The 27,564-nt window shown below is 38.8% G+C and overlaps 2 protein-coding genes across 4 annotated transcripts; both read right to left on the reverse strand.

The window, feature by feature from the left end:
* Nucleotides 1-2,319: 2,319 nt before the first annotated feature.
* Nucleotides 2,320-3,896, reverse strand: LOC137739936 (putative CCR4-associated factor 1 homolog 6). Of its 2 annotated transcripts, none has more exons than XM_068479692.2 (2): nucleotides 3,558-3,896; nucleotides 2,320-3,408 (listed from the first exon to the last, which is right to left on the reverse strand). In XM_068479692.2, exon 2 carries the CDS (start codon nucleotides 3,275-3,277, stop codon nucleotides 2,453-2,455), a length of 825 nt encoding a protein of 274 aa, XP_068335793.2. In that variant the 5' UTR covers nucleotides 3,278-3,408; nucleotides 3,558-3,896; the 3' UTR covers nucleotides 2,320-2,452. The 2 variants fall into 2 exon arrangements, with proteins under 2 accessions (XP_068335793.2, XP_068335792.2); XM_068479691.2 differs by having other exon boundaries at nucleotides 2,320-3,411.
* A 1,341-nt stretch (nucleotides 3,897-5,237) lies between these two features.
* LOC137739638 (factor of DNA methylation 1) lies at nucleotides 5,238-11,357 on the reverse strand. 2 transcript variants are annotated; one of them, XM_068479279.2, is made up of 8 exons: nucleotides 10,905-11,357; nucleotides 9,428-10,328; nucleotides 9,097-9,278; nucleotides 8,332-8,421; nucleotides 7,925-8,212; nucleotides 6,875-7,087; nucleotides 5,935-6,172; nucleotides 5,238-5,497 (listed from the first exon to the last, which is right to left on the reverse strand). In XM_068479279.2, exons 2-7 carry the CDS (start codon nucleotides 10,326-10,328, stop codon nucleotides 5,942-5,944), a joined length of 1,905 nt encoding a protein of 634 aa, XP_068335380.2. In that variant the 5' UTR covers nucleotides 10,905-11,357; the 3' UTR covers nucleotides 5,238-5,497; nucleotides 5,935-5,941. The 2 variants fall into 2 exon arrangements, with proteins under 2 accessions (XP_068335380.2, XP_068335381.2); XM_068479280.2 differs by having other exon boundaries at nucleotides 5,238-5,654; nucleotides 10,905-11,156.
* Nucleotides 11,358-27,564: the final 16,207 nt, after the last annotated feature.

Consider the following 27,564-nt stretch of genomic DNA (forward strand, 5'->3'; position numbering starts at 1 on the left):
TGCATATTGGCGCTTTAATGCTCGTTCTTTGATTGCTGGCCTAAAGTAAAAGAGTGCCATTTTTGGCCAAATTACAACTTTGCCCTTGTAATGTTTGAATTTGGAGGGGCAATGGTGGATGATAATTTGCTTGTATTGCATGGGCTACTAAAATTCTTGTAGCACCAATTTTAGGTGAAATAAGTCGCATGCTATATGTCACACATCGAATTTCAACGATCCGGACCGTCTATTTTTCAAGAGTGCTCATTATTATAGAAAAATAATTTATTCAGAGACAGAAACTTCTACCGCTACCAGTTTCATAACAATCAGAGAGAAAAGCATTTCTAGTTAGTAGGCAAAGAGTTTAAAGTTGTATAATTTGTTAATTTTTTAATTTATGTCAAAAATAGTATTTGGATGACCAATTTGGTAGAATGCATATAACACATGCCAAATTATTATTACTATTAATCTCACTACGCCCACTGATGCACACGAGAAAGGTAATTTTTTAATCACGAGAGCTAAGTGCAATTTATAAATTTTTATTCGATTTTAGACATTGATATGTCAACATTATGCAAAAGTATTCTCCAAATGGTTATCGCAATCACCATGTTTGGCTAGAACGACAACAAATTCATAAAAATGACAACTCTTAATCCCTATTCAGCCAAGTTACACAATGATATCATTCTTTGTCAATTTGATTTTTTATTCTCTACCTTCTTGTCATCTTAGGGTGTGTTTGTTTGGACTCACTTCTTTTATTGGACTGGATTGGACTAATTATTAATCTAATCTCGTGTTTGTTAGGCAGCTAGATTATGTTTAATGGGATTACCCACGACTCACTCAAACTCAACCCCTCGCTAGAAGTTCTTAACAACCTCTCCCCCCCCCCCCCCCCCTTCCCCCAAAATATCACAAGACCGCTAAGAACATCTCCAAATGAGATGTCAAAAAGTCCACATCAGCAATAGCGTTAAAAAAAAGCCAACAATGGTGTTTTCCAACCGAAATGTTAATTCCTAAGTAGCATGACATGGAATGGCAACAGAGAGAGTTAGCTTCAAATCTATATTTAGTGAGTAATAAATGCTTTTTATAATTTATTATTATTATCCTTTGTTTTAAAAATACTAATCACACTTATGATTTATGAAGAGTAAATAATATAACAAATAATAGTTTAAATTTAACATATCGGGCAGAGAATAAAATCTATAAAAAAAACCAATATACCACATAAGCTTTCAAATGTAAATTTTATGTTTAAAATTTGACAACTCCTTGCTTTGGAGACGGTGTAAGACCCTGCACTGCTTCATTTGCTTTGGCAACCCGCGCTGCCTTGTCTACTTTGGTAACCCGTGCTGATTCGTCAGCTTTGGCAACCCGCGCTGCTGCGCTTCCCCAACCTGCCGCCGCAACCCAATTCCAACAACTGGTATCATCTGCTAAATTCTCATCTTCCTCGTTTAATTTCTTTTGAAATCGAATTTGGGTTTGTCTAATTCTTTGTCTTCTTAATTTTTTTATGTAATTGAGATGATTAAAGTCCATGAGCTCAGGCACAAAACCAGCAGATCTTTTGGCTCAGCTGAAGGATGTGAAGGCAAAAGCTCTCTCTAATGTTACTGATAGACTGATTGATTTGTGAAATTTTTGTTCAATTTTTTAGTTTGTGTCTGTTTAAAAGGCAGAGCTCTCTCAAGCTATAAGGTGTGTATTTCCGGGAATGTACGTAGTGTTTGTTTGAAAATGGGTCACATGGAGAGTATCTGTGCGTACGAGTAGCATGTCCCAAAGGGGGCAAAAGTTGGCACTGGCCGCGTACTAGTATGTAACTGATTGTAATGAGGAGTTATGCAAATCTAAAAGACCATTTTGGCTAAAAAAACCTTTATTTTATAAGCACTAAAATGTTCATCAAGGCATATTTCACATCAAGAAAGACAAGGCCATGTAAAGTGACCAAAATGTAAGGGAATGGCAACATTAGCAGGAAGGCATGCTCTTTAAACAAAGCGTAAGGCACAAGAAATCCAACGTGTTGTAAACTCAACGGAATTAGCAACAGAAAATAGCAAAAGAAGCAGCCTACGCATTCTAACGTAACGTGCATAAACCATCGAGAGCACAAATAGGTGGAGAAAGATCAACTTGAACAGAAACAGAGTTTCCCGAAAACCCGCCAGTGATAAAATTGGTACCTCCACCAGACGCAGTTGTTTCCACACGCAAACAATGGTTTTATACGCGAATGCAACCCAATCCGTCAATCCAATGATCGAACAAAGTGCATGCAACGACAAGTGACAAGTACCAAAGTTGTGCACAAGAAGATTTCAATAAAAATATGTAAACTCATAAATTAATACATGAATATGCAGTATCAGGCACAGACAAGGTTAAGAAAGAAACCGCTTTCGGGTCTTGTTTTCTTTTTCCTGTTGTTTTCTCTTCAGAAAGTATTCTGTCCATTCTCCACACCTAAACCATACAAGACACCGGCATACTTCTCCAAAGAACCACTAAAGAAATTCTCTTTCAATTTTCTGAATGTAGAGGACGTGAGCAAACTATCCGAACCTGCCTGGTGACAAATACCAACTCTCTCCACTTCCAACAGTTCCGCGAGCTTGTTCAATCCACCATGGAGGCTATTGCAAAACTTCATCAGATGCTTGATATCGTATACTGTCGGAAAGTATATATTGATCAAATTAAAGAACCCTGCTTGAGTTTGGGGCAAGTTCTGGCACGTCAAAAGCTTCAGCAAGTATCCAAAATCATAGCCGCTATGGAAGGTGACCCAATTCACATTATCATTCAACACAATCCCAGACGACATTAGGAGCTCCCCAAACCGCTTTGCATTAATTCCCTTTTCATTGTTTTTCTTAAAATCGATGCCGCTTTGGTGCAGAAGCTCAATAGAATCACTGGCGAATACATCCTTGTTGAGATTGAACTCGCGGAAATTGAACTGCCAAATGCATTGTTTATCAGTTCCACAAGAGGGCAAGTTCCCTTGCTCATCGGAAAACGTGAGACCGAGTTGAATCAACTTGAGCATGTCCACATTGTCCTTCAAGGTTTGGTAATGGTAGTCGTAGCTGTTCTTGAAGTTGCCCACCGGACGAATAACAATGCCCGGAAACTCAGTGTCCATGGCAACATACGGGTAGTCATCGACAATTTTGCGTATCAACGCAAATTCCTCCTCAAGATTGTCGTTCCACACCTCACGAATTTGAATCGAATCAATTTTCGGTAAGAGCGGCATTCCGCAGTGAAAATCCACCAAGAAGTTGGACCAAAACCGTGAGATTTGAACACCCAAGTCACAAATTCAATCAAATACGCATGCAGCGGATCCAATTGAATCGACGGGATTTACATGAACCCCGTTCAACTCTGCTACACAACAATTAAAAACAACACAAACCCATCAAAAATCAATCAACCAAACTCCAAATTTTTTATTAATTGATCGAAATATGCATACAAACACACAAAAACCAAAAAGAAAAAACTGAGATAAATGAAAAGGAATTGAGACCAACCTCAAATCAGAGGAACATCAACATGGCATAAAAAATCCGACGGTTTTTAACGAAGTGCATCGAGAACTTGCGGATTCAAAGGAGAAGGAAGCCAGAAAGCGAGGTTGAGGTTTCGATCGAGAGAGAGAGGTATGGTGGGAGAGAAGAAGGTCGGTGGAGGAAGAAGGAGATAAATATTATGGGGTCTTAAAATGGCGGTAATCTGATTTTTTAACAGTTTTTTTGTTTTAATTTTTTGGTGTTTTTGGTTTGTTCTTGGCTTCTTGCGCTGAACGAGAGGCAGAGAGACTCGAGAGAGAGAGAGAGAGAGGAACGAAGAACAAACAAAAAGGATGAATGGATACCAAAGCGATAATATGAAATAAATATAGACACCGAGGATTTTTATTTTTTTTATTTTTGTATTTTTTCAGGTGAAAATGACATGGTATTGTTGGCAGGTGGCCGTGGGATCCACTATGTCACTTTCTTTTCTTTGAATTTTCTTCCAAGGCAGATTGTCTGCGCTCTTGTTTGGATGTCCTTCGCATCCTTTTCTATTTGTAAGGTCACGGTTAAGATACGTCAACATTTTATATTTCTATTGTTTTTTGTCTTATTATCTCTATAAAAAAATCAATATAAAATGTTAACGTCGCTTAACCGTGATCGCACAAAATAGAAAGGCATGAGAAGAGCATCCAAACAGGAGTACCTCCATTTTCTTCAGTGCGCTTATGCATTCGTACACTCTTAAACTTTATATAATTAAAAAGAAAAATATATTTGTGTGAAGTGTAAAATGAGATTTATAGAGCGTTAATATCAGTTTTTTTATGAAACTAGTATTGTGATCTAGTGGTCCTATTTTCTTGTAAGTGAGAAATCTAGTGATATTCCTTTTACTTACATGTAAAAAGAAATAACAATAAAACGTAGTACTAAGTCGCAATTAAAGTCATTCTATTAAATTTACAATCACCAGAATAGCCACCAACCACAATCCTCACAGAAAAGCCCCATAATCCTTACGGACCTTACCCGCTGTGCACCACAACCGACCCGAAAACCGCATCAATTATCTCGCAGATGGTCGAGTACCCGAAAACGTAGATGGGCTTGAGCACGGAGACCACATAGGTCAAGTGCCAGAGCGCAGTGACGTAGTCATGGACGACCAAGAAGATGAGGAATTTTACAATGCCAGGAGAAGAACAGAATTAATCTCTGTTCTGGAAAAGGAGACGGGTTTGGAGGCGTAGAGGGAGGCCAAATTTTAGTTATTTTTTTTTCCAAATGTCCCTGTGGTGCGGGTTTGGGTCATGGACGTTGCTGAACATAGTCGCAATGTTGCCCTGAAATAGCACAATGTCATGTGTAGCAAAATAAAGTTAACTTATTATTAGACCATGATACCATCGTGACAATGTACTCGATGGCCCACACCTACGAAAATAGTAGAGAAACTTACGTGACAACTACTTATTGTAAGCGTGACGTTATATGCAACGAAAGTTCCTGTCGTCATGTGGAGGGGAAATGTTTGGACAGCAATGCATTGAATAAAAATGCCCCATCACTATGATCCGCCATTTGCATAGTTGTTTACATTTATGGTTACATACATTTTACATTTCCATTCAAATTTCTCGAAAATATTTTCTGATTCGAAGCATAACTTTCGCGTTGGATTCAAATCTCTAATCCAAAATTAAATTTCAAATTATAAATCATTTTGTCCAGGAGGAATTCTCTCGGCATTTAAAATTAAAATGTAGTAGAGTCGTCAATAGAGGTTCACAAGTAGTCATAGGAGTAGAGTAGATGCAATCAGACAAAGTGAGTGTCTCCCTGCGAAACATGATTTCCCTGCCATCCGATCCAACCACTGCCCACTGGTTGTAGATTTACCATCGACCCTCGCTGCTCTGGAGTTCATCTTCTACCTCTTGCTACCAGGCCTGCCACAATACACCTCACATAGTAGGAGTACAATTCTTAACAACGGGAAGAATGGTTCTGATTCCAACAGTCAACGATTCTATACACTATTGCGTTACTCGAATCCTTCAGATTCAAGTCATTTAAACGCAATTGAGTGCTTGCAACAACGATATTCTGAGGTTGAATTCGCACGAGATGCATTGAGATAAAACAAAAGAAAGACAAAGTGGAGTACGAATCAACAGCAATATCTAAAGTGGTCTGATGAATTGCCGAGGACATCAAATGCATGTCTCAAATCTATCCATTTTAATAAGATTAAATACAGCCGAGGATTATCATTGGTGCAATCATGAATGCATCCAAACAGAGAATTTAACAAATTGCCCCAACAAGAGAACAGTAATCCAATATCTTGAGAAGCATTTAACTTCCAAATAATAATGAAACTAACCTTCGTTTCATGTTCTCTTTCGCTTGAGTGTCTTCATACTCTTTAAGACAAAACTGATAACCTCCTTCAGTGTGGCTTTCCTTCCTTCTTTGAAGTTCCAAAGTTCAGAGATAACATACCTCCCACTTGGATTGTAATCATTAAGTTCTTTCAAGGCTGTAACGACACACTCATGTATCTCATTGCCCCACTCCTCCTTCAGATTTCGTAGCTTCTCATCTTCCTCATCAAGTATTTCCTGCATCACATGGCATCTCGGAAAATTAATCATCTTCTAACCACCCTCCAATCGTCATTATGAATGGGTGATTTAACACGACATTTACATAAATACACATAGTATCTTCACATGCATAAGAACTTCAATCTCTAAGTTTCTTTCACACTGCATTGCATCTCAACCAGGAAATTGTTATTCAGCACAACTTTTACCCAATATCTATTAACACAAAACAGATGGAAAAAACAAACTCCTATTACGTAGTTATCAATACATTTGCAAGGTAACTCTGATTTATACCTGGGTATAAGAAATAAAAATATACACGTAGCAGAGCCAATGTAAATTATCACAAGCAGATAGCATAACTCCTCCCACCATATATATAATTGTAGAAACTGTGTTGGTTGCCAAACACAGCACACCTATGATTAGAATCCTAAAATTTTCCATCTTTGAAACTCTTGTAGGGTGCCTAGTTCTTCCCAGATACTAATTTTATGTTTCAGAATTGGTATAATGATTACAAAAACACCAGGAAATAGTTGAAAACAAAAATTAACAAAACAAGAATACTGTGTGTATTTGTTGAAATAACGAGTTACTAGATGAGCTTTTTATCATGATACCACTGCAAGTTGGAGTGCACATCTCCACTTGCATTGTTGGTATATAAATGAGTTCCGAAACCATCAATTTGAAGGTATTTAAGAATCATACCTTGGGCTCCTCATTGACTGTTATAACCTTGAAAGGATGCCAATCAGGATTTGTTAGATTGTCCTGCCACAAGGAACATAGAGTGGAGGCCTGCACCTGTGCTTCCTCAAGAGTGAATCGTTCCTTGCATGTGTTCATGAAGGGCTTCTGATCAAGATCACCCATTCTCTTTATCCCAATATTAGATCGACCACTCAACATTTCACTCAAACCCTGAATAAACAGTAAGAGTTTTCATGACTTCATTATCTCTCTTTATCATATGACGAAAATATGCTAATTACAAATAATTTTTTTATTTGTTCCTTCTCTGACAAGATAATGGAAGTATACTTTTGTTTTTATAAGTATGAACCACAAGATTATGCCAAACAGAAAACACGACAACCAGCATTTTCCAATCTCTATCTTATACTCTCGTCTGAGCTGTGATTATGCCAAACAAAAAGTACGAGAGGTTAGATGATTACTAAAACAGAATTTACCATAGATTACCAACTCATCACTCTAAAGCACCTCTTTCTTAATGTACTTTTTCTAGCTTCCAATTCGATTACCTTCCAAGGCAATGTAACAAGGAGAGAATAGTCATAATAAGTCACTATTTAAACATTCGAAAGTGGGATATATGTTTCATAGAATATCAGAAGTACGTTAAGTCTATACAAAATAAATAAATAAAAATGTATGTATTAATTATTAATCAATATACAGGCTTCCCCACAATCATCATTGCGAAAAATCAACAAAATCTAAAACCTATTGTTAAAGAATTTTTGACAAAGAAATTGACGACCAGTGTTTCAACAAACCAGGTAAGATCAGATGGTAACCAAAATGGCTTCCAATTCGGTTGTTTTTCTTGGATGCTCTTAATTGAGTATTAAAAAAACCAGACAGTTTTCATTGTGGAACCACAGTGTGGGCCCAGCTTCAACAATGTGGTCCTTACTTTTCTTAAAATGGGGGCATCCTTGTAGCGGGGTATATAAAATAAGTATAACTATTAATAAGTAAAGTTCAAAATAAAAAGGAGGAAAAAATGCATACCGCTATTAATTCTTTACGCGCTTCTTGTAACTCATCATTGCTTTGGCGTTCTTTGGTGATAAGAGTTTGATTTAGAGATTCTAAATCCTCAAGTTCATCAACTTTTTCCCCTAATTCATCTTCCATTTCTTTTATCTTTGATTGAACAGCATCATCATCTTGATCCCCTAGATGCTTCATCACCTCTAATTTCCCTTTTAGCTCTTCAATCTCCATCTCCAGCTTCTGTTTAGCATCCAGCTGCTTTTCTAACTCAAGTATTTTATTTAAGGCATCCTCTTTTTCTCTCTGAAAAGTTCAGATTCTAGTCAGTGAAAACCATGGAAAAGACAGATATAGCATGGAAAAGACAGATATAGCAAGGAAGTTTTGCAGTTTCTATTGAGTTTAACACTAAATTTCCACACCTTTTGCACTTCAACCAGCCTCAAGACACTCTCATCAGCCTTTTTCTGCTCCTCGGAAGCCAATTGGAGTGAATTGTTTCTCTCATCATTCTGGAGGGGCAAACTATATTAGTACCCAGAACACAAACCAAGCAACGGCTTTACCTACTGGCTGCACATTTCTAAATTTGAATTTTTAACACATGGCAATGCTTATGTACATGACTGTGTTTGAATTACAGGGACAAGTTTACCAGAGCTTAACTTGTATGATTATGAGGATAAACTGTTGACCAATTTAAAAACCAAACTGGATATCACAAACCCCATAAAATAAAAAACCAATATGAAACAGAAGTCAAATTTTGATGCATCCTAGAAATTAAACGGAAATAATGAATCATTTTTTATAAACGCTAACTGACTATTTACTACTTAACTCCTAATGCAGACAATTAACCCCTTTTATTGAGGTCTCAAATTGTTCCAATCTCACATTAATCACATATGAAACTGGGTATGACTTAAATTTTATACAGACAGGAAATGATTCTAAGTTACAGAATTTGACAATTCAAATTCTTGAAATATCTACAGCTCTGATTAACTAATAAAATCAATTCCAATTAAACAAGATTTGTCTCTATTTGTAGCTAACTGCCAGAATACAAGGATAGCAAACAGAAATGCAACGTATGGACTGCTAGTAAACAAGTAGATTCAATGCTTACTTTAAATTCGTTTAATGCAAAATATGGAGTGGTACAAGTATGTCATATATGTTACCTTCTTCTTATCCTCGTCAAGTTTTTGCCTCTCACGCTCAGTCAGTGCTTCCCGTTTGTTTAATTCTTTGCTCCAGGTATCAAGTTTCTTTTTTTTAGACTCCAACTCATAATTCAATTTTTCTTGTTCCTCTAATATTCTCTGCACATTATTTCTTGCCATTTGCTGCATCTTTCTCGTTTCTGATAAACACGAAAACAGTTTGTCAAGGAACCCCCAACAAATCAAGCAAAGATAATAAAATCCAAATGCATAGGTACATTTAAACAAGAGGATGTGCTATACGCATGCACATAAAAAACAAAGCATAGAAGAAGGGGCAGGGCAAAACCTTTAACAAAGTCATTGTGCAGCCGGTCTTTCTCTTCAAGCATCCTACTTAAAGACAGTGTCCTCTCATTGTACTTGTATCGCAGTTCATCCAGATTTTCATTTGTCATATCAATTTCATTGGCCAGGCTTGCCACAACATCATTTCTTTTTCTAGCTGCTTCCTGTACAATGTCAGATACCGTTCTTAGCTCTCCTGTCTTGCGAAGAAACTCCCCTATTTGCCCTTGGGAATGATAATCATCAGCACGAGCGCACCACCCATAGATGCTTGAGCCAGGCTGTTCCTTTTGTGCATTCCAATCCTTTTTACTTAGACAGTCGGTTTCAAACATCTTCTCAAAATCAGTAGCATTCCCAAAACCATTCCAATCTTTACTAAAATATACTACAGCGCATGCAGCTGGATTGCCTTCATTGCACAAAGTACGAACTTCTAAAGGTTTATATTTTGAAAACTTTCTCATCCAGTATCCAGAATCTAGAAGATCTTTTCCATCCTTTGGCTGGCTCACTATGTTTACAACAATGCCAGTCCAAGGCCACACATAGAGGTCTTCTTGCTTTTCTTGCTGAGCAACAGGAGCAGGAAACGGTGGACGCTGTATTTGGTCTCCTTCGCTGGCTAGATCATTCTCCAAGTACAGTGCCAAGGCAAGGTGGTTGGCTTTCTGTTTCGCATTTCTGAGAGCAGAACCTTTGGCCACCCCTGAAGCATGTTGGAGGAGGTCCTTAAACTTGTAATCTTGTTTCTTCTTCCCCGCACAAAAGGGGCATCTAAGAGTCCCATTAGGACCCTTTACTTTATATTTTCCCTCCCGTAACTGCTCGTAAGGTTTATCTTTGTATTCATGGATCTCGGAATCACTAATATCAGATTCATCTTCAGAGCTGTAGTCCATCTGGATTGTATACAAACATCACAAATCATTGTTTGAAAACAGACTTGGTTTCGTAAATCCAAAAAACTCCAAACACACAAAACTGGAGTACTTGCAAGGAGACAGTTTAATGGACATTACAGCATGTCCACTCCTAAAGGTCAAGGTGATAAATAATTACAGCATAACGAGAAATTGAATAAACAATCAAATGCTTTAAGCGAGTTTGAAGCTAATGAATACAAAAACCCAACAATCAGAACAGTTTCTCTGCAAATTACTCAAGAATGACAACAGTTTCTCTACAAAAACCCAAAAATTGAACAGTTTCTCTTCATACTTACAAAACCCGGTTTCTCTAAACATGTTCTGAACAAAGTAATTTGTATTGCAATAAAACTACATTTCAATCTCAATCTAATGCTTCAATCTTCAATCGCATAAACTACATTTCAAATGCGAAAAAATAAATGCATAAATTCGCTAACCCACAAAATTTGAGGCCACATTTCAACATGCATACAGCAAAGGGTTGCCATAATCAAAGAAATTTTGAGTCCTTAAGCTGAGATTGTAGCGAGAGAAAGTGACACTTACAGTGGAGAGTGACAGTCAATGAGGGCAAATGGGTCTCTCTCTCCCCCTCTTCGTCTTCTTCTTAGGGCGAAAGAGTTGAATGGTCAGCACTCAGTAGCAAGCCCTAGATACTGTTTCCGAGTATCCGAAGGTGAGATGACGATCACGTGAATTGCTTACACTCGCCCGGCGATTATTCGTTACAGTTCCAGCGTGGGACCCGCAATTCATTATCCTATTCAGCTAATGAACAGTAACTGCCCTTAATGAACAGTAACTGCCCTTAATGAACAGTAACCGTTTTTTTATCTACACAGTTGCATTTCAATAGCCTTGACAATAGGCAATAAAATAATAGGTGACCAAGGCCCCACTCCCTCTCTGCTTCCTACTAATTAGTCAGTTCGTACGACCATTCCTCGTGCTTTCGATTTTCCCTTTTAATTTATTTCACTCTCTGTCTCTCTGCAAATCTTCCAAACACTCGCATTTATCGAACAAGCAAACTCAGAACTTCACTGCACCTCAACATCTCCGTTTCATGGGCACTCTCTCGCACGCGATCGCCCCGCCGGGACTCGCTGTCCACCACCGCACTTCTCACCAATTATCTCTGTCGTCTCTGAGACTACTGACTACTTTCGAGGGAGTCGCCAAGAACAGCAACCGCATCTTCGCCCAAAGCAAGAGCCAGAGCAGGCAACAGATCGATTTCAGCGATCCCGACTAGAAATCCAGGTTCCAGAGGATTTTCGAGAAGCGGTTCAACATCCCTCACATCACTGATGTTTTCCCTGACTCCGTTCCCATTCCTTCCACCTTCTGCTTAAGGATGAGGTCACTTTTTTCTTCATTTTTTTGTTTAATTTTATTTTTGAATTTTAGTTGGGAAGCCCTGAAATTGGTTGATATTATGTTGCAAGACTTCGGTGATCGAAGACTTTGCAGGTGGGTATTGTTCGTGGCATGAAGCTCGTTAGGACGGCGAGGTGGTGGTTGTCAGTGTCTCTGTGTTTGCAAGGATATAAAGAGACAATGAGGGTTATGGGCAGAGAGAATGGAGAGATTAATGGACCTTAGGGATTTTCCCCCTATTTCCTGGTTTCGTGAAACTCACAATGATGTTGAGGTTGTGACGGTGGTTTGGAGTTCGTCGAAATAGGAGGGCTATGTGGTCTCCTAACAGAAAAAAAAAATTAAAATAGGCGTATGACGTCAGACTCGACTCAGGCGCTCGGGCCGACACGAATCCACGGACCTGGCGCTTGGGCTTGCTCGAGCTCCCTCACCAGCCAACACTGGACTTCCTCCCTCGGGCAATTAGGCCCTGTACTGAAGCCTGTCCATCGAACAATTACTCCCGCTGAAGCTGCTCTTACAGAGAAGTGAGCCAGTGAGAGGAAATTCCTCTTTCTACTAGGGTGGTAGACACACTCTTGATGCATTGAAATTTCAAGACACCCCTTTTTTCATATATAAAAAGGCTTTTTAACCAAAATAGTTCCTGACATTTACATAACACATCATTTTCGTTCCTGAGATTGAAAATCAATAGAAATAGTCCCTGAGATTGTCCATCATCCATTAAGTGTCCCATTAAGTGTCTTGGAGCTCTTGGCCGGAAGTTTAGGCAATTTTCAAAGCTTCATAACTTTATTGTTTCTTAACCAAATTCAACTCATAATATATCAAAATGAAGATAGGAAAGTAGAAAACAAGATTATACATATTTGGAAGCCCAATGATTACCGGAGACGGCTGGAAAATAGCCTGAAAGGTGACTGGTTCGCGGGAAAATTGAAAAACTTGCCGAAAACTGGGCAAACTTTAAACGATCATAACTTCTTCAATACTCAACAAAATCAAGTGATTCAAAAACGAAAATCATACTTCTCAACGAGACGAAGAGAATAATACCTTACCCGAAGCTAATTCGTTGTGGTTTGGTCGAAAAGTTAGCCACTTTCGAGCTGTTTTTCGACCAAACCATGACAAATTAGCCTTCGAAAAAGGTACCATTCTCTTCACCACGTCAAGAAGTGCAGATGAAGGGAATTTTAGCATACCAGAATCTCCTTCAGGAGTGCAGATAGAGGGAATTTTAGACTCAAATATAAGTACCATAGGTGGATTCTAGTACATGGACGACAAGGATCAGAAGAATCAGGCAAAGCTGCTCGGATGTTTTGGTTAGCTTCCAACCAGACCTTGTAGTCATTTAGTAGATCTCGGCAATGGCGAACGAAGGCTTCATCATCTTCTTTACTCCGTACTTTGACCACATGAGGTTCTAGTAAGAGTCATAGTTTGATACAAAGGCATGAAGAACATTCAAATAAGTCATATCTCGATTTGAAAGGTGTGGGGAAAACATTGGAAGTGAGAATTTTCGGCAATGAAAGTAGAAGGTTCAATAATCGAAGGTTCTGTAGAAATCTTAAAATAAAGTTGAAGGCTTGAACACTTTGAGGTGTGAAGAAGACAAAGAAGAAATTTGAGGATATTTATAGAAGATATTTTAGATTCATCCTACTGTTGATTCTGGATCGTCATGCCTTGAGATCTACGAATCCGACAGTCTAAATAGGTTAGAAACATAAAAAGTAGTTCCTCATTTCTTGCGCACACACAACTAAGGCATCCCTTCTATTGTAGCATTTATGGCATGCTCTTCAGGAGCACACGTATGATTTCGGAACATCTCAATTACCTTGCAATAGGCAACAACTATGAGGTTGGATAGCCACGCGTCAGAAGAACTATAAACAGTATGTATTCTGATTTACTCCGAAAGGCATGATCTTTGGATAATTATCTATCTTTAAGCGGAGCAACCCTTTAGATAAATAGTTAAGGGAAATTGTGGGACCATGATTTTCAAGGGTTGGAGTAAGATGGATCGAAATATAAGTACCTAACAATTCTGGTGATGTACCCAACAGTTCCAATCAGCTTAAGCTGTACAAACAGACTAGCGATGCCACCATTATCTTGTGTCCCAAAAAGGCTAAGATTGACCATTCTTGTTTCATAAGATACAGAAACTTGATCCGGTCATGGATCAGATAAGTTTCTATATTCTTGAAAATTCCTACAATCTATGGATTGGCATGCGCCGTAAGTAATCAAAATTCTAAGAAGATGCAATATCTACTTCTAGATATCATTTGGGATTCTCCTTACTTAATACATATTTTATGTCTTAAAATGACTCTCTCTCGACTAGTATAAATACACCATTCTAGGATTCATTTTGAGAAACGCAATTATCACATGCTCTATTGTCTTGGTTGTTGCTTGAGTCTCATAAATTGCTTGCCAACTTGACCGTTGAAGAGCCTTTGGCTGGTACCCCACCGGTTCTAAAATGATCTTATGATCGTTTGTTCTTTTACAAGTAGTCGAGTTTGTGCATCTTCTCCGCACATGGGTGGTGCTCGAATTTGGTTCCAATAAACTAATTTAGTAGGTCAACTTCTCTAGAGTGTATCGAAGTGTAGCATATTGTTGTTAGCCACAACTGAAAACCAATCACCTTCGACTACCAACCTCCTTATTCCCCCTTTTCCTCTCATGTTGTTGACTCTAATGGCTTCGCTTTGAATGCTTAAGCTAGCCTTTCTCCACACGTGATTCAAGGGAAGCCCCCTCCTCAAGATGTAGGTTTCTTTCTTGATAGAGATTTTTACCACCTGCAAAAGTAGAGATAAAAATACACAAAATACTTGCAAGATAATAAGGTAGTTATAGTATAAACGGCTCAAGTAAACCTGTTTGGATGCGTGTGGGCACAAGCTCATTCTCTTCATTCTTCACCATTGTGACTCCGGACTTCTTTGGAACTACTTGGACCGGTGAAACCCAACAACTATCCGAGATGGGAGATCACGCCACAATCAAGGAGTTTGATAATCTCCTTCTTCACGATTTTCATCATTGGAGGGTTGAGTCGGCGTTGAGCTTCTCTAGATGGTTTAGCCCCTTCCTCCATGAGTATACGGTGCATGCATGTAGTAGGGCTTATTCCCTTGATATCGGCCAAAGTCCACCCAATGGCTGTTTTGTGCTCCTTTAGAACCCTCACCAACTTGTCCTCTTCTTGTGCCGTGAGTGAGGAGGCCACTATGACGGGCAATGTCTCGTGTTCGCCCAAGAAAACATACTTCAAATAGTTTGGTAACGGTTTAAGCTCAAGGGTAGGTGGCTGTTCTATGGAAGGAAGCAACTTGTTAATTGAAATTAGAATTGAAATTGGGATTGAGGACTTACCATTGAGCCGTGGCAATGACTCTAGGGCAACCACCACCTCAATTACATCATCACAAAGGGGCACGACATGGAATTCCAAATTGGTGTCGTGGGATGCTATTGGTGCTACCATTTGATTTGTCAATTCTATTCCACTTGTAATGACCGTTTCAAGTGCATCCTCATGCAATTGTTCAAGATGTTCCTGCGCCAATGAATCAAAGATATCAATAGAGAAGCATGGATCTTGGTGCGGGCCGTCTTCATGAATGGCCTTCCAAGAAAGAGGTGCAAGGATGTGGAATGGGTGGTTTCTTCCATCCCAAGAACATAGAAATCCGCCGGGAAGATCAAGTTATTAACCTACACTAAAACATCTTCCAAAACTCCCTTTGGATAGGCATTAGATCGATCGGCCAATTGAATAATCACACCATCATTTTTCAATTCTCCAAGGTTCATGGATGCATAAATAGAATATGGCATGACATTAATTGAAGCTCCTAAGTCTAACATAACATGTTCAAACTTAGTTTGGCCAATAATGCAAGGGATTGTAAAGCTACTTGGATCTTTGCACTTTGGAGGTAACTTTCTTTGTAAAACAGCGGAAACGTTTTCACTTACCCTAACTACCTCTTTATTCGAAACCCTCTTCCTTGTGGTGCAAAGTTCCTTCAAGATTTTGGCATATTTGGGAACTTGCTTGATGGCATCGAGGAGCGGAATATTGACTTGTACTTTCCTAAACATCTCAAGAATGTCTTTGACATTCTCCTCTTTCTTTGCTTGCATAAATTTGCAAGGCAAAGGAACATTGGGTGGAATAGGGTTAGAATTAATCGAATTTGAACCCAACTTACCTATATTGGCCGAATTAGATGAATTGGGGTCCCTAAGAGGTTGCGGCAAGGGTGCTTCTACCCTTGCCGTGGCTTTGCTTTGCTCATCTTCTTCCAATTGCAGCTTTTCATCTTCATTGGGGCTTGATTTTGATGATTTTGGATTAGTGCCAACTTCTTTTCCACTTCTCAATGTGATTGCTTTGGCAGATTCGAATCCTCCCTTTGGATTGACAATGGTTGAACTAGAGAGTTTGCCTTGGTTTCGGAATTGTCCTACAAACTCCGCTATCTACCCAATTTGTTTCTCCAAGTGATCCACCCTTTTGTCTCAATTTTTCATGGCTTTGTTTTGATTCTCTTGCCCCTGAGACAAATTGGTAAGTAACTTAATAAGTGTATCATTGTCCAAAGACTACCTTGATTGTTTTGGGCAGGTTGTGTTTGGGCTTGATTTGGTGCGTATGGCTTGGTGTAGAACCTCCGGGGTTGTTGCCTAAATCCTCCTCGTTGTTGAGGTTGTTGAGGTTCCCTCCACTTGAAATTTGGATGATCTCTCCAACCCGGATTGTATGTGTTGGAATAGGGATCATTCTGTGGCTGATTTTGGCTTGGAAATCCAATAGCATTCACACTCTCCCATCCCCCATTCTCAATCAATTGAGGGCACTTTTCAGAAGGGTGTCCTTGGATATAACACACGCCACATACACTTGGTCCTTGTATCCTCATTCCTTCGGCCATCTGAGACACAATAAAAGTAAGATTAGCTAATTGAGATTGAATGTCAGATGTAGAACTTATCTCATGCACTTGCTGCCGTGGGGGGTCTCTTTGCCCAATTCCTTCGTATTGTTGTGCATTTTAAGCATGGTTTGCAATTAAGGTCTTGGCTACCATAGGAGTTTTGTCCACCAATGCACCTCCCGCTGAAGCATCGAGCATTTGCCTTTCAATTGGAAGAAGGCCTTCATAGAAATATTGAAGTAGAAGCTCCTCCTTCATTTGATGTTGGGGACATGATGGAACAAGGGCTTTAAAACGCTCATAATACGCCAGAAAAGACTTTCCTTGGCTTTGTTGGATTCTGCTAATTTTCTTCCTCAAGAGAATGACTATTGAAGTAGGGAAGAATTTCTCTAGAAACGCCCTCTTTATGCTCTCCCAAGAAGTGACCGTTCCGGGTGCTAATTCATATAACCAATCTTTAGCCTTTTCCAATAGAGAGAATGGAAAGGCCTTCATCTTCAAAATATTGCTATCAACATTAATTGGAGTCATGCTTGAACACACCACCTCAAACTTTTTTAAATGCTTGTTTGGATCCTCCATAGACAGCCCATGGAACTTTGGGATGTGGTGCAACAAACTAGACTTCAATTCAAATTCATCGGTCTTGTCTTGAGCCGCCTTAGGGTATTGGATGCATAATGGTGCGGCATTGTCCATTCCCGAGGCGGAAAGTTCCTTGATTGTTCGATTGTCCGCTACCATGACTTATACCTCTTCTTCCTCCCTTGCTGTGGGTTGTTCTTGCTACAACTTGATGGGTTAAGTTCTGGCTCCTTCCTCTTCATTCTCAAAGTGCGCTCAAAATCGTCATCAAAGTCCAAGATGTTTGCACGAACAGGTTGAGAGCTACGAGCCATAAACTAGTACCTACAAACAAGAAAAGAAAACAAGGTCAGCAACTAAAACAAAATATATGAAAAAGAAACAAAAAGAAACAACGGGGGATTAGCAAAGTTGCTAATCCCCGACAACGGCGCCAAAAATTTGATGTGATAAATAATAGCACTCAAATTAAACCCTTTTATTCACAATTGTAGTAAAGATGTAAGTAGGGATCGTTCTAGGCTGGGGATTAGGAGGGATTGCTAATCTAATGAAAACTGACTCAAAGATACAAAAATATGCTTAAGAACACTTAAACAAACTCAAAGACTCTTAACTAAACTTATATGACTCAAAACAAACTCAAAAAACTCAGAACAACACAAAACAATCAAATAGACTCAAACTAGGCTCTAGGACTTAATTTGGACGAAAATATAATTGGTTTTGACTCAAAATACTCAAAAATACACAATAGCATAGATTTGACACAACAAAGTAAAGGGGATTGGGGTTTTGACGAATTTAAGATAAAAACAAGTAACTAAAAGACTTAAGCAAAGTTTGGATGAATTTGGGGGAAAACTATGGATGATTAGCTAGCTAGAGGATTCTTTTCCACACATGATACATTTGAACACAAGTTGATTTCCAGTTGCTTTTTCGATAAACCATGAACCTCAACACCCCAGATTAACCGTGACATCACTAATTAACCCTCAAATTCTCCTTTAGTTATTGCATTGGATGACATCATTCGACAACCCAAAGCATTCTTCAAAAGTTCCCTACATGACATCAGAGATACAATGAAAGATCATTACATTCTATGAAAATCATAAGTATTGACAAAGCATTCGTAACTATGACATCATGATACTCATGCAAGGAATTTTACTTAACATGATTGTGAAAACAACCTTAACTACTTGTAAATATAAGTTTGTAACGATTGTGTGAAACTCCCTTATATTCTAGCACCAAATTCAAGCATGTAAATTAAGTAGGCCTCCCTAATCAACATACAAGAATAAGTTATCCATCAAACGGTTAAGTAAATTGCACTCACAATTTATGAAATCACAACTGGAATTAATCAATTCATATCACAAACATAATCATGGTTTCAAAGTCTCCCCTAACTAAAACGGGTTTAGCCTCTCATGTTCACAACAAAATAAAGAAAACTTGAATTAAACATTGAATAACAAAAGATAGATTACACCTAAAAACGTTCCAACAATCCAACTTGAATGCAAAACGTCTAAGGCTTCTTCTTCTCTTCTTCTTCCTTGCTATGCTGCAACACAAGGGTTTAGGGATGGTTTTAGATGTGTTTCTGGGTTAGGAATGGATTTAGGTTGGTGAAGGAGTGCGGCAAGGGGTAGGAATGGTGTATGGATGTGTGGTTAAAGGTATGAAAGTATGGGAATGATGTAAGAGTGAATGAAGGCTGCGGCAAAGGTTGGTGGTCCTCGTGAATGATGGTTAATTGTGTATATGACTGAATAGATGTGTGTATGTGATAGGAGCATATTTATGCGACTTAAATGGCTTGTTCTCGTACATTTACGTTATGTTTCTTTAGTTATTTTAGTACTTTAAGCTATTTTCGTGTGTTTGTAGGTCCAAAGGGCTAAAGGAGCAAAAAGATGCATTTTGGAGACTTTTGGAGCACTTTTGGGCTAAGGACGGATAGCTTATGCTTGAAGCCAAAGTGTTGGACGAAATTGAAGACCTAATTGGAGCCAAAGTGTTGGAACCTTGTTCTCTTTAGTTTTAGGACATTTAAACCTTTCCTAATCCCAATCATGCCATGCATAACACACATCCATTCTAACACATTGTCATTGCACATGCATTTCCTTCATTAGTTAACCCACATGCACTTATCACTTATCATCACCACATATCATATCACTTAATCACTTATCACTTATCATCACCACTTAACCACTTATCATATCATAACCACATATCATATCACTTATCACTTATCACTTAACATATCATCCACCTACTTCACCTACAACATCCACCTACTTCACCTACAACATCCACTTCACCTACAACATCCACCTACTTCACCTACAACATCCACCTACTTCACCTACAACATCCACTTCACCTACAACATCCACCTACTTCACCTACAAATGACATAGCCATATGTTCCCTCCACTACTCCTATAAATACCATTGCATTCATTCATTCATGAACATCTCATTTTCATACACAACACATTACAAACACATTCTCCCTTCCCTAGCCGTGAGCTTCCCATCTCTCCCCTTATAATCCAAACACCATTTTTCCATTCCACACTTCCATCCCCCAAACCAATTGTCCCTAGACCTTATGCTATTGTGCCGCAACAAAGAAGGAGAAAGAAGAGAGGAGAAGCCTTGGTCGTTTTGGCTATTCAAGCTTGGATTGTTGGAGCGTTTCTAGGTGTATTCAATCTTTGTTTTCAATGTTTAATTTATATTCTCTTTGTTTTGTTGTAAACATGAGGAGCTAAACTTGTTTTAGCTAGGGGAGACTTTGAAACCATGATTATATTTGCAATATGAATTGATTAATTCCAGTTGTGATTTCATAAATTGTGAATGCAATTTACTTAACCGTTTGATGGATAACTTATTCTTGTTTGTTGATTAAGGGTGCACACTTAGTTTGCATGCATGAATTTGGGGCTAGAATATAAGGGAGTTTCACATAATCGTTACAAACTTATATTCACAAGTAGTTAAGGTTGTTTTCACAATCATGTTAAGTAAATTCCTAGCATGAGTATCATGATGTCATAGTTACAATTGCTTTGTCAATACTTATGATTTTCATAGAACGTAATGATCTTTGATTGTATCTCTATTATGATGTCATGTAGGGGACTTTTGAAGAATGCTTTGGGTTGTCGTATGATGTCATCCAATCCAATAACTTAAGGAAAATCTGAGGGTTAATTAGTGATGTCACGGTTAATCTAGGGTGTTGAGGTTCATGGTTTATCGAAAAGCAACTGGAAATCAATTTGTATGCAAGTGTGTCATGTGTGGAGAAGGACCCTCTAGCTAGCTAATCACCCATCCATATCCCCAAATTCGTCCAAAGTTTACTTAAGTCTTTTAGTTACTTGTTTTTCTTTTAAATTCGTCAAAAACCTAATCCCCTTTATTTAGTTGTGTCAAATCTGTCCTAATTGTGAGTTTGAGTGTTTTTGAGTCAAAACCAATTCTATTTTCGTCCAAGTCAAGTCCTAGAGTCTAAATTGAGTCTTTTTTTATTGTTTTGAGTTGTTTTGAGTCTTTTAAGTTTGTTTTGAGTCATACAAGTTTAGTTAAGAGTCTTTTGATTTTGTTTACGTGTTTTGAAGTATATTTTTACATCTTTGAGTCAGTTTTCATTAGATTAGCAATCCCTCCTAATCCCCGGCCAAGAACGATCCCTACTTATAACTATACTACAATTGTCAAACGAGGGTTTAATTTGTGCGCGTATAAAACTCGCATCAGTATGGTGCGGCAAAGTGTTAGGAAAGGTCAATGAAACTTAGCTATTTTGTCCAAGAGCATTAAGGGTCAGAATCTCCTCAAAATAAGTAATTAAGATCAGAAATTCAAGGTAATAGGAAGGTGACATGGGGCAAGAAAAAGGGTAGGAAAGAGAATGTGTTTAAGGCTGGAATTAGGCAAGGATTTAGGATAGAATAGGAATGTAAGGTGCGGCATTGACTAAGGTGAAAAAGGAATGTGATCTTGGGACACAAATAGGGAATAAGCAATCCCCTTGCACGACAAGGAAAGGAAAAGTTAGGGCAAGCCACGACAAAGGCAATATAGGTGCAAGGAAGGTTTAGTTTATGTCCTAAAATGCATAAGAGACCTTCAATGTTGCTCAAACTTAGGTCTTTTAGAATTAGAAAAGGTCAAACCAAAATAGGAAACTTTGGCTTAACTTTCCTACTTCAAGTAGGAAACCTTCTTTGATTAGGTATCCTTCTTTGATTAGAAATCCTTCTTTGATTAGGAATCCTAACATCTTTAGGTCTTCAATTTCGTCCATTCCTTTTGCTCCAAGCATATGCTATCCATTCCAAGTCTAATTTTGCTCCAAAAGGCTCCAAAGTGCACCTTCTTGCTACTTTAGCCATATGGACCTACAAACACACGAAAATAGCTTAAAATACTAAAACAATTATGAACTAACAACAAAAATGTAAGAAAACAAGCTAACTAAGTCGCCTAAATATGCTCCTATCAGTGACGCATACCGTCCAAGCTTTTCTAACCCAAATGGTGAACCGTACTTGTCTTGACAAGTCATAGAGTTGACTAGTGCCCTCACACAGCAGACGACCTTGGTGAATTAACTTTTACAGCACTCTGAGATGTAACGTGCCCCAGATGAGGTGTCCTGAAGTAGGACAAGGGCAGATGAGAAACCTCTCCAACAACATCCCGATAAGCAACCACTCGACCAGTCACGAATCGAACTTTCTGGCAGTGTACATTCTCGACTAGCCCCTGAGATAGTGTATAATTTTTTTCTTAGCGCGCGGATGAGCGTGCACTCTCGGTTAGGCCCATAAACGAACATACATTCACGGTTGGGGCTATATTCTGATAATCAACATGAGCAGCCTTTCAGGCGAAATGTTCATTTGTGGCTAGGCCTGCAAGGAGCATCATCCACCTTACATCGGAGTAGGCAGCATGACGGACGGAGAGAAGTAGTCACTCAATCCGGCTCAAGTTCAACCGGTAGCCTGCGAGAAATTCGCTTGCATGCTAAGAATGTACCACATACACTGCAGCTGCGGCATAGACGAGCCAAACACATGGAAGAGTAACCTAGACTAGTAGGTCACGACTGGGGGTAGTCGAGAGCTCAGCCACCCCCAACAAATGCAAATTCAAGAAGAAGTAGAGAGGCTTTTGATTGAACAATTGCATGATTTTCAACGTAACGAGGTCACTGATGAGGCGCTACATTTCACATCACCCTTCATAGACGAGATCGAGCAGGCAGAGGCTCCACGTAAGTTCAGCATGCCACATTTCATGTCCTTTAAAGGAGATGGAGACCCGAAAGACACTTGAAGCACAATGATCCTTTATCGGAACAATGATGCTCTTATGTGCAAGATATTCGTCACCACTTTACAAGGCGAGGCACAAGATGCTTCCACACCCTGCCGCCATAATCAATTCGAAATTTTGGTGAGCTTTCTTTGGTTTTCACCAAAGAGTACTCATCCTACCGGTCGATCAAGAAAAAGTTCAACCAATTGTTCAATGTGAAGAAGAATCCAAAGGTGTCGCTCCTTGACTATGTGAAGAGGTTCAAAGCAGATAAGTCAAAGATAGTCGAATGTGATGACTCGATAACTAATATGGCCTTCCAAAAAAGACTCCTAGTAGACCATCTGTTGTTTGAAGAATTAATCATGAATGAAGATCTAACTTTGGCAGAGTCTTTCGCCCTGGAAGAGAAGCATGCACTTTGGGATGAGGCTCAGCGAGCAGACTAGTGATATCTGTCCAACTAGCTCAACCTATAATTGACAGAATGATGGTTGACAATGGAAGTGTAGTTAACCTACTTTAGCTCTCAGTAATTTAGAAGATGGGCCTGAAAAACACAATCATACTCCGAGCAGAGGTAGCAGAGGTACTCACCGGATTCAACGGTTACACCACGACTGCCATCGGCAACATTACATTTGACGTGAGAACACCGCCTAGTCGTCTCAAAGTAGATGTTCACAATAGTAAGCGACCTATCTTCTTACAATGGGATTCTAGGGTGACCTTGGCTGATAAAGCTGGATGCCGTAACCTCCGTCAAGTATCAAAAAATTCGACTCTACATCTTAAGAGGAAGAGTTGGAGAAATCAAGTCTGAGCAGGCCACATCTAGACAATGCACTATGCAAGTACTAAAGGAGTAAAAAAAGAAGACCTTTACACCCGTAGAGGCTACCGAGGTCCAAAGGGATGGCGAAGCTACCAAATAGCAATTATAACAGACAAATCAAGAAGATGGTGTCCAAATTAATGCACCAACAGACGAGACGGGATGGAAACCTGAAGAGGATGCTGAGCACATCATTCTTGATACTAGTAGCTGGAGAAGACTATTAGAATCGGCTTACGTCTGAGCCAGAAGAAAAAGAAGGAACTTACAGCTTTCTTTCGGGAAAATCGTGACGTCTTTGCATAGTCATCTTCCGACATGCCCAACATTGACCTTAAGATAGCTTGCCATAAACTCCACGTCGACTCCGCTGCCAAATCGGTAATCCAAAAGAGGAGACATTGTGCACCCGAACAAGTAGCGATCATCGAAGCAGGAATCAGTAAGCTATTGGAGGCTAGATTCATAGAAGATGTAGCACACCCAGCATGGCTTTCCAACATCGTGCTAGTGATGAAGAAATAGAAAGGCAAATGAAGGGTTTGCATAGACTACACCGACCTTAACAAAGCATGCACAAATGATCCATATCCAGTTCCCGAATCAATCTACTAGTAGATTCAACTTCTGGGAACTAGCTGCTCAATTTCTTGGATACATACTCTAGCTATAACCAAATAGCCATGCACGAGCCCGATAAGGAGAAAACCGTGTTTGTGATCGAGCGAGGCACCTATTGCTACAAGATTATACCTTTTGGCCTCAAGAACGCTGGAGCCACTTACCAACGATTAGTAAATATGATGTTCAAGAAGCAAATTAGAGTAACCATGAAGGTCTAAATCAATGACATCATGGTGAAGGGCAAACAGCCATCAGACCACATCGATAACTTGGCGGAAACTTTGGACATCCTTAGAAAATACAAGATAAAGCTCAATCCCGCCAAATGCACTTTTGGAGTATCTTCAGGTAGATTCTTAGGGTACATAGTAATCCAATGAGGAATCGAAGCACATCTTAAGCAAATCCGAGTAATCCTAGAGATGAAATCTCCAACTATCTTGAGGAGATCCAAAATTTGACCCGATGAGCAGTCACACTCAATCGTTTCCTTTAATGGTCCACCGATCAATATATGCTTTTTTTTCAAAGTTATTAAAAGGGCACAATGAGACAAATGGGATGATGAGTGCGAAAAAGCTTTCCAAGACCTGAAACAGTACTTGACATCACTTCCCTTACTATCCAAACCGGAAGCAACGGAGGATTTATACATTTACTTGGCATTCTCGGAAGTAGCAATCAACTTTTCCCTCATACGAATAGAGCTAGGGGCTCAACTATCGATGTTCTGCACTTCTAAAGCTCCTTTCGATGTGGAAACCAGATATCCAAAGATTGAGAAATTAATTTTGGTGTTAGTTATTGCGGCTCGGAATATCAGACCATATTTTCAAGCTTACACAGTCATCGTCATAACTCAGTATCCTCAACGATCAATCTTACATGGTCCAGACGCTTATTAATGAGTGATGAAATAAGTGTTGGAACTCGGCTAATAGGCTTAGTTTATCAACCCCACACGACTAGCCTAGTGGCTTAACTTTCCTACTTCAAGTAAGAATCCTTGTGTAATTAGGAATCCTCGTCCAACTAGGAATCCTTATGTGAGTGGGAAACCTCCTTCAATTTAGAAACCTTCTCGTAATTGGAATCCTCCTCGTAGTAGGAATCCTTGCGACATCAACTCTTCAATTTCGTCCATTCCTTTTGCTCCAAGCATAAGCTATCCAATTTGTGCCCAAAAGTGCTCCAAAAGGCTCCAAAATGCATCATTTCGCCAAATACGTCTCATAAACCTGAAAACACACAAAAGAAGCTTAAAGAACTAAAATAACTAAGAATTAATAACATAAATGCACGAAAACAAGCAAACTAAGTCGCATAATTATGCTCCTATCAAATTCCCCCACACTTAGCTTTTGCTAGTCCTCGAGCAAAACGGAAAAACAAAACAAAACCTAAACCTTCCAACAATGGTCTCAGGGATTCTTAATGCACATGACATGTTCAAGATCATTACTCACATAGATTTTAGTCATCCTTACGCTTAGGCACATACGTAATCATAATCACTACTTACTAGTTCTCATTTAATCAATTTAAAACAACATTTGAGTGTAGTAACATGCCTTAGAGAATTCACTTAATTCCTTACAAGATACTCTCTTATTTTCACACAGAATTTCGGATTACACACCCTACACTAAGTATATGTGAGAAGATTGATGTAAATATGAAACTAAACACTCACATATGTTTATAACAAGGAAAACACTTTTCTGGAATGTATATGAATATGATCTCATGAATGCTACTAATTAGATGCGAGAACCAGGGACACCATATGCTTACATCAATTCCAAACTCCACATTATTGAAAACATAATGATCAAGATTGAAGCATAAGGGTTGTAATGGGGTAAGGGTGATTGACTAACAATGAAAGGTAAGGATAACAAACGTTCTTTAAGCAATAGCAAGCAAAGTAATGAAATTTGACACTTAGAATCACTTATGATTGTAGAAACTCACTTAGACACACAAGGGAAGAATTCACACCACTCTTAGGGCCATATTCAACGTTTTGGACCCTTTCTTCAACTACCACAAACATGTGAGCTTATTTTCACTTATTTCATACTCTTTTTCTTTCTTTTCACAACTTTTTCTTTTCTTTTTCTTTTTCCACGAATTTTTTTTTTTTTTTTCTCTTTTCACTCATGCCTTATTTCTTTTCGTGGCATATCAACACACACACAAAAATTCCCCCACACTTGTTGTTTTGCATAATCGAATGTATTCCCTCTAAGTCATGCTTACTATGCTTCAAGAACAAGGGTATGGGTGGTCCTAATCTAGGCTAGGTAAGGATGATATGGGTAAACAAAGAACAAAGGCTAACAATGGCTCAATGAGGGTTATGACCTACAATATATAGTGCATGGGTTGGCTGTTTGGTTGATGGCTTCACTACACACTTCATCTTGATATATATTATGCAATCATGCTTTGAATGGAATGGATGCAAGTTGTAGCATTTGGAACTAAATGATGAAACGCCTTCTAATTAGCAACCAAGCAAGAATAATGAGATCATGCAACGAGTTTGAAAACAAGAATCACAGATTAATACTCTCCAAAGAATGTTTAAAGCTCAAGTCTCTCAGGGTTGTAATGTTATTCTAAGTTCCTTCCTTCAAGCATATTACAAAAACTTTTTTTTTTTCCTTTGGGATTAAACATGAATTCATAAACAACAACTATAACCAAGTATAAACCAAGAATATATCAAACTTCCATCCATGTTTATAACTCTCTTTCACAGCCATGCACATAAAAATCAAATCCTCATCATTGTGTTGGAAGGTATCCTAAGACACAAACACACAAAAACAAACACAAAACTGACTCAAACTGACTCTTTTTAGTTGTTTCAAACTGTTTTTCGGATTTTTTCAAAGTAACACATAAAAAGACTTCAAAGCATGTTAAAAACACTTAAAACAGTGGGAAACAAGTTTAGACATGTTAGGTGTAATACCCTACGAATTTCATGCAAAAAATAGATCAAAACAGAATGTTACCCCTCTACACTTAAACTAAACTAACAGCAAAAGAACACACAAATAAACACATCACACATAACATAAAGTAAGCAACAAAGGAAAAGTTTTAGGGACGCAAATCTGAGTTTGGAGCGATTCCTAAGTTCTTCCTTTGTTGATTGCATGGGTTGCCTCCCGAGTAGTGCTTTCTTTTACGTCTTGCAGTCGGACGATGCCACATTGATTAACCTTCATGGGAACCCACGGCATAGTGGGTGGTCTCCTCCACATCATGTCCTTCAACATTTGCATAATATGGCTCAATGAATGGGAGGGGATAGTGATCCTCCCTGATGGTGGTGTTTTGGTTTCGAAAGTCCATGTAAATGCTCCCACCACCTTGAAATCGGTTGGGCACTTGCACCAAAGAAGGTAACAACCTATTA

Source organism: Pyrus communis, chromosome 9 (genome assembly GCF_041283825.1).
Source record: "Pyrus communis isolate YQ-2024b chromosome 9, ASM4128382v1, whole genome shotgun sequence".
Taxonomy (NCBI): domain Eukaryota; kingdom Viridiplantae; phylum Streptophyta; class Magnoliopsida; order Rosales; family Rosaceae; genus Pyrus; species Pyrus communis.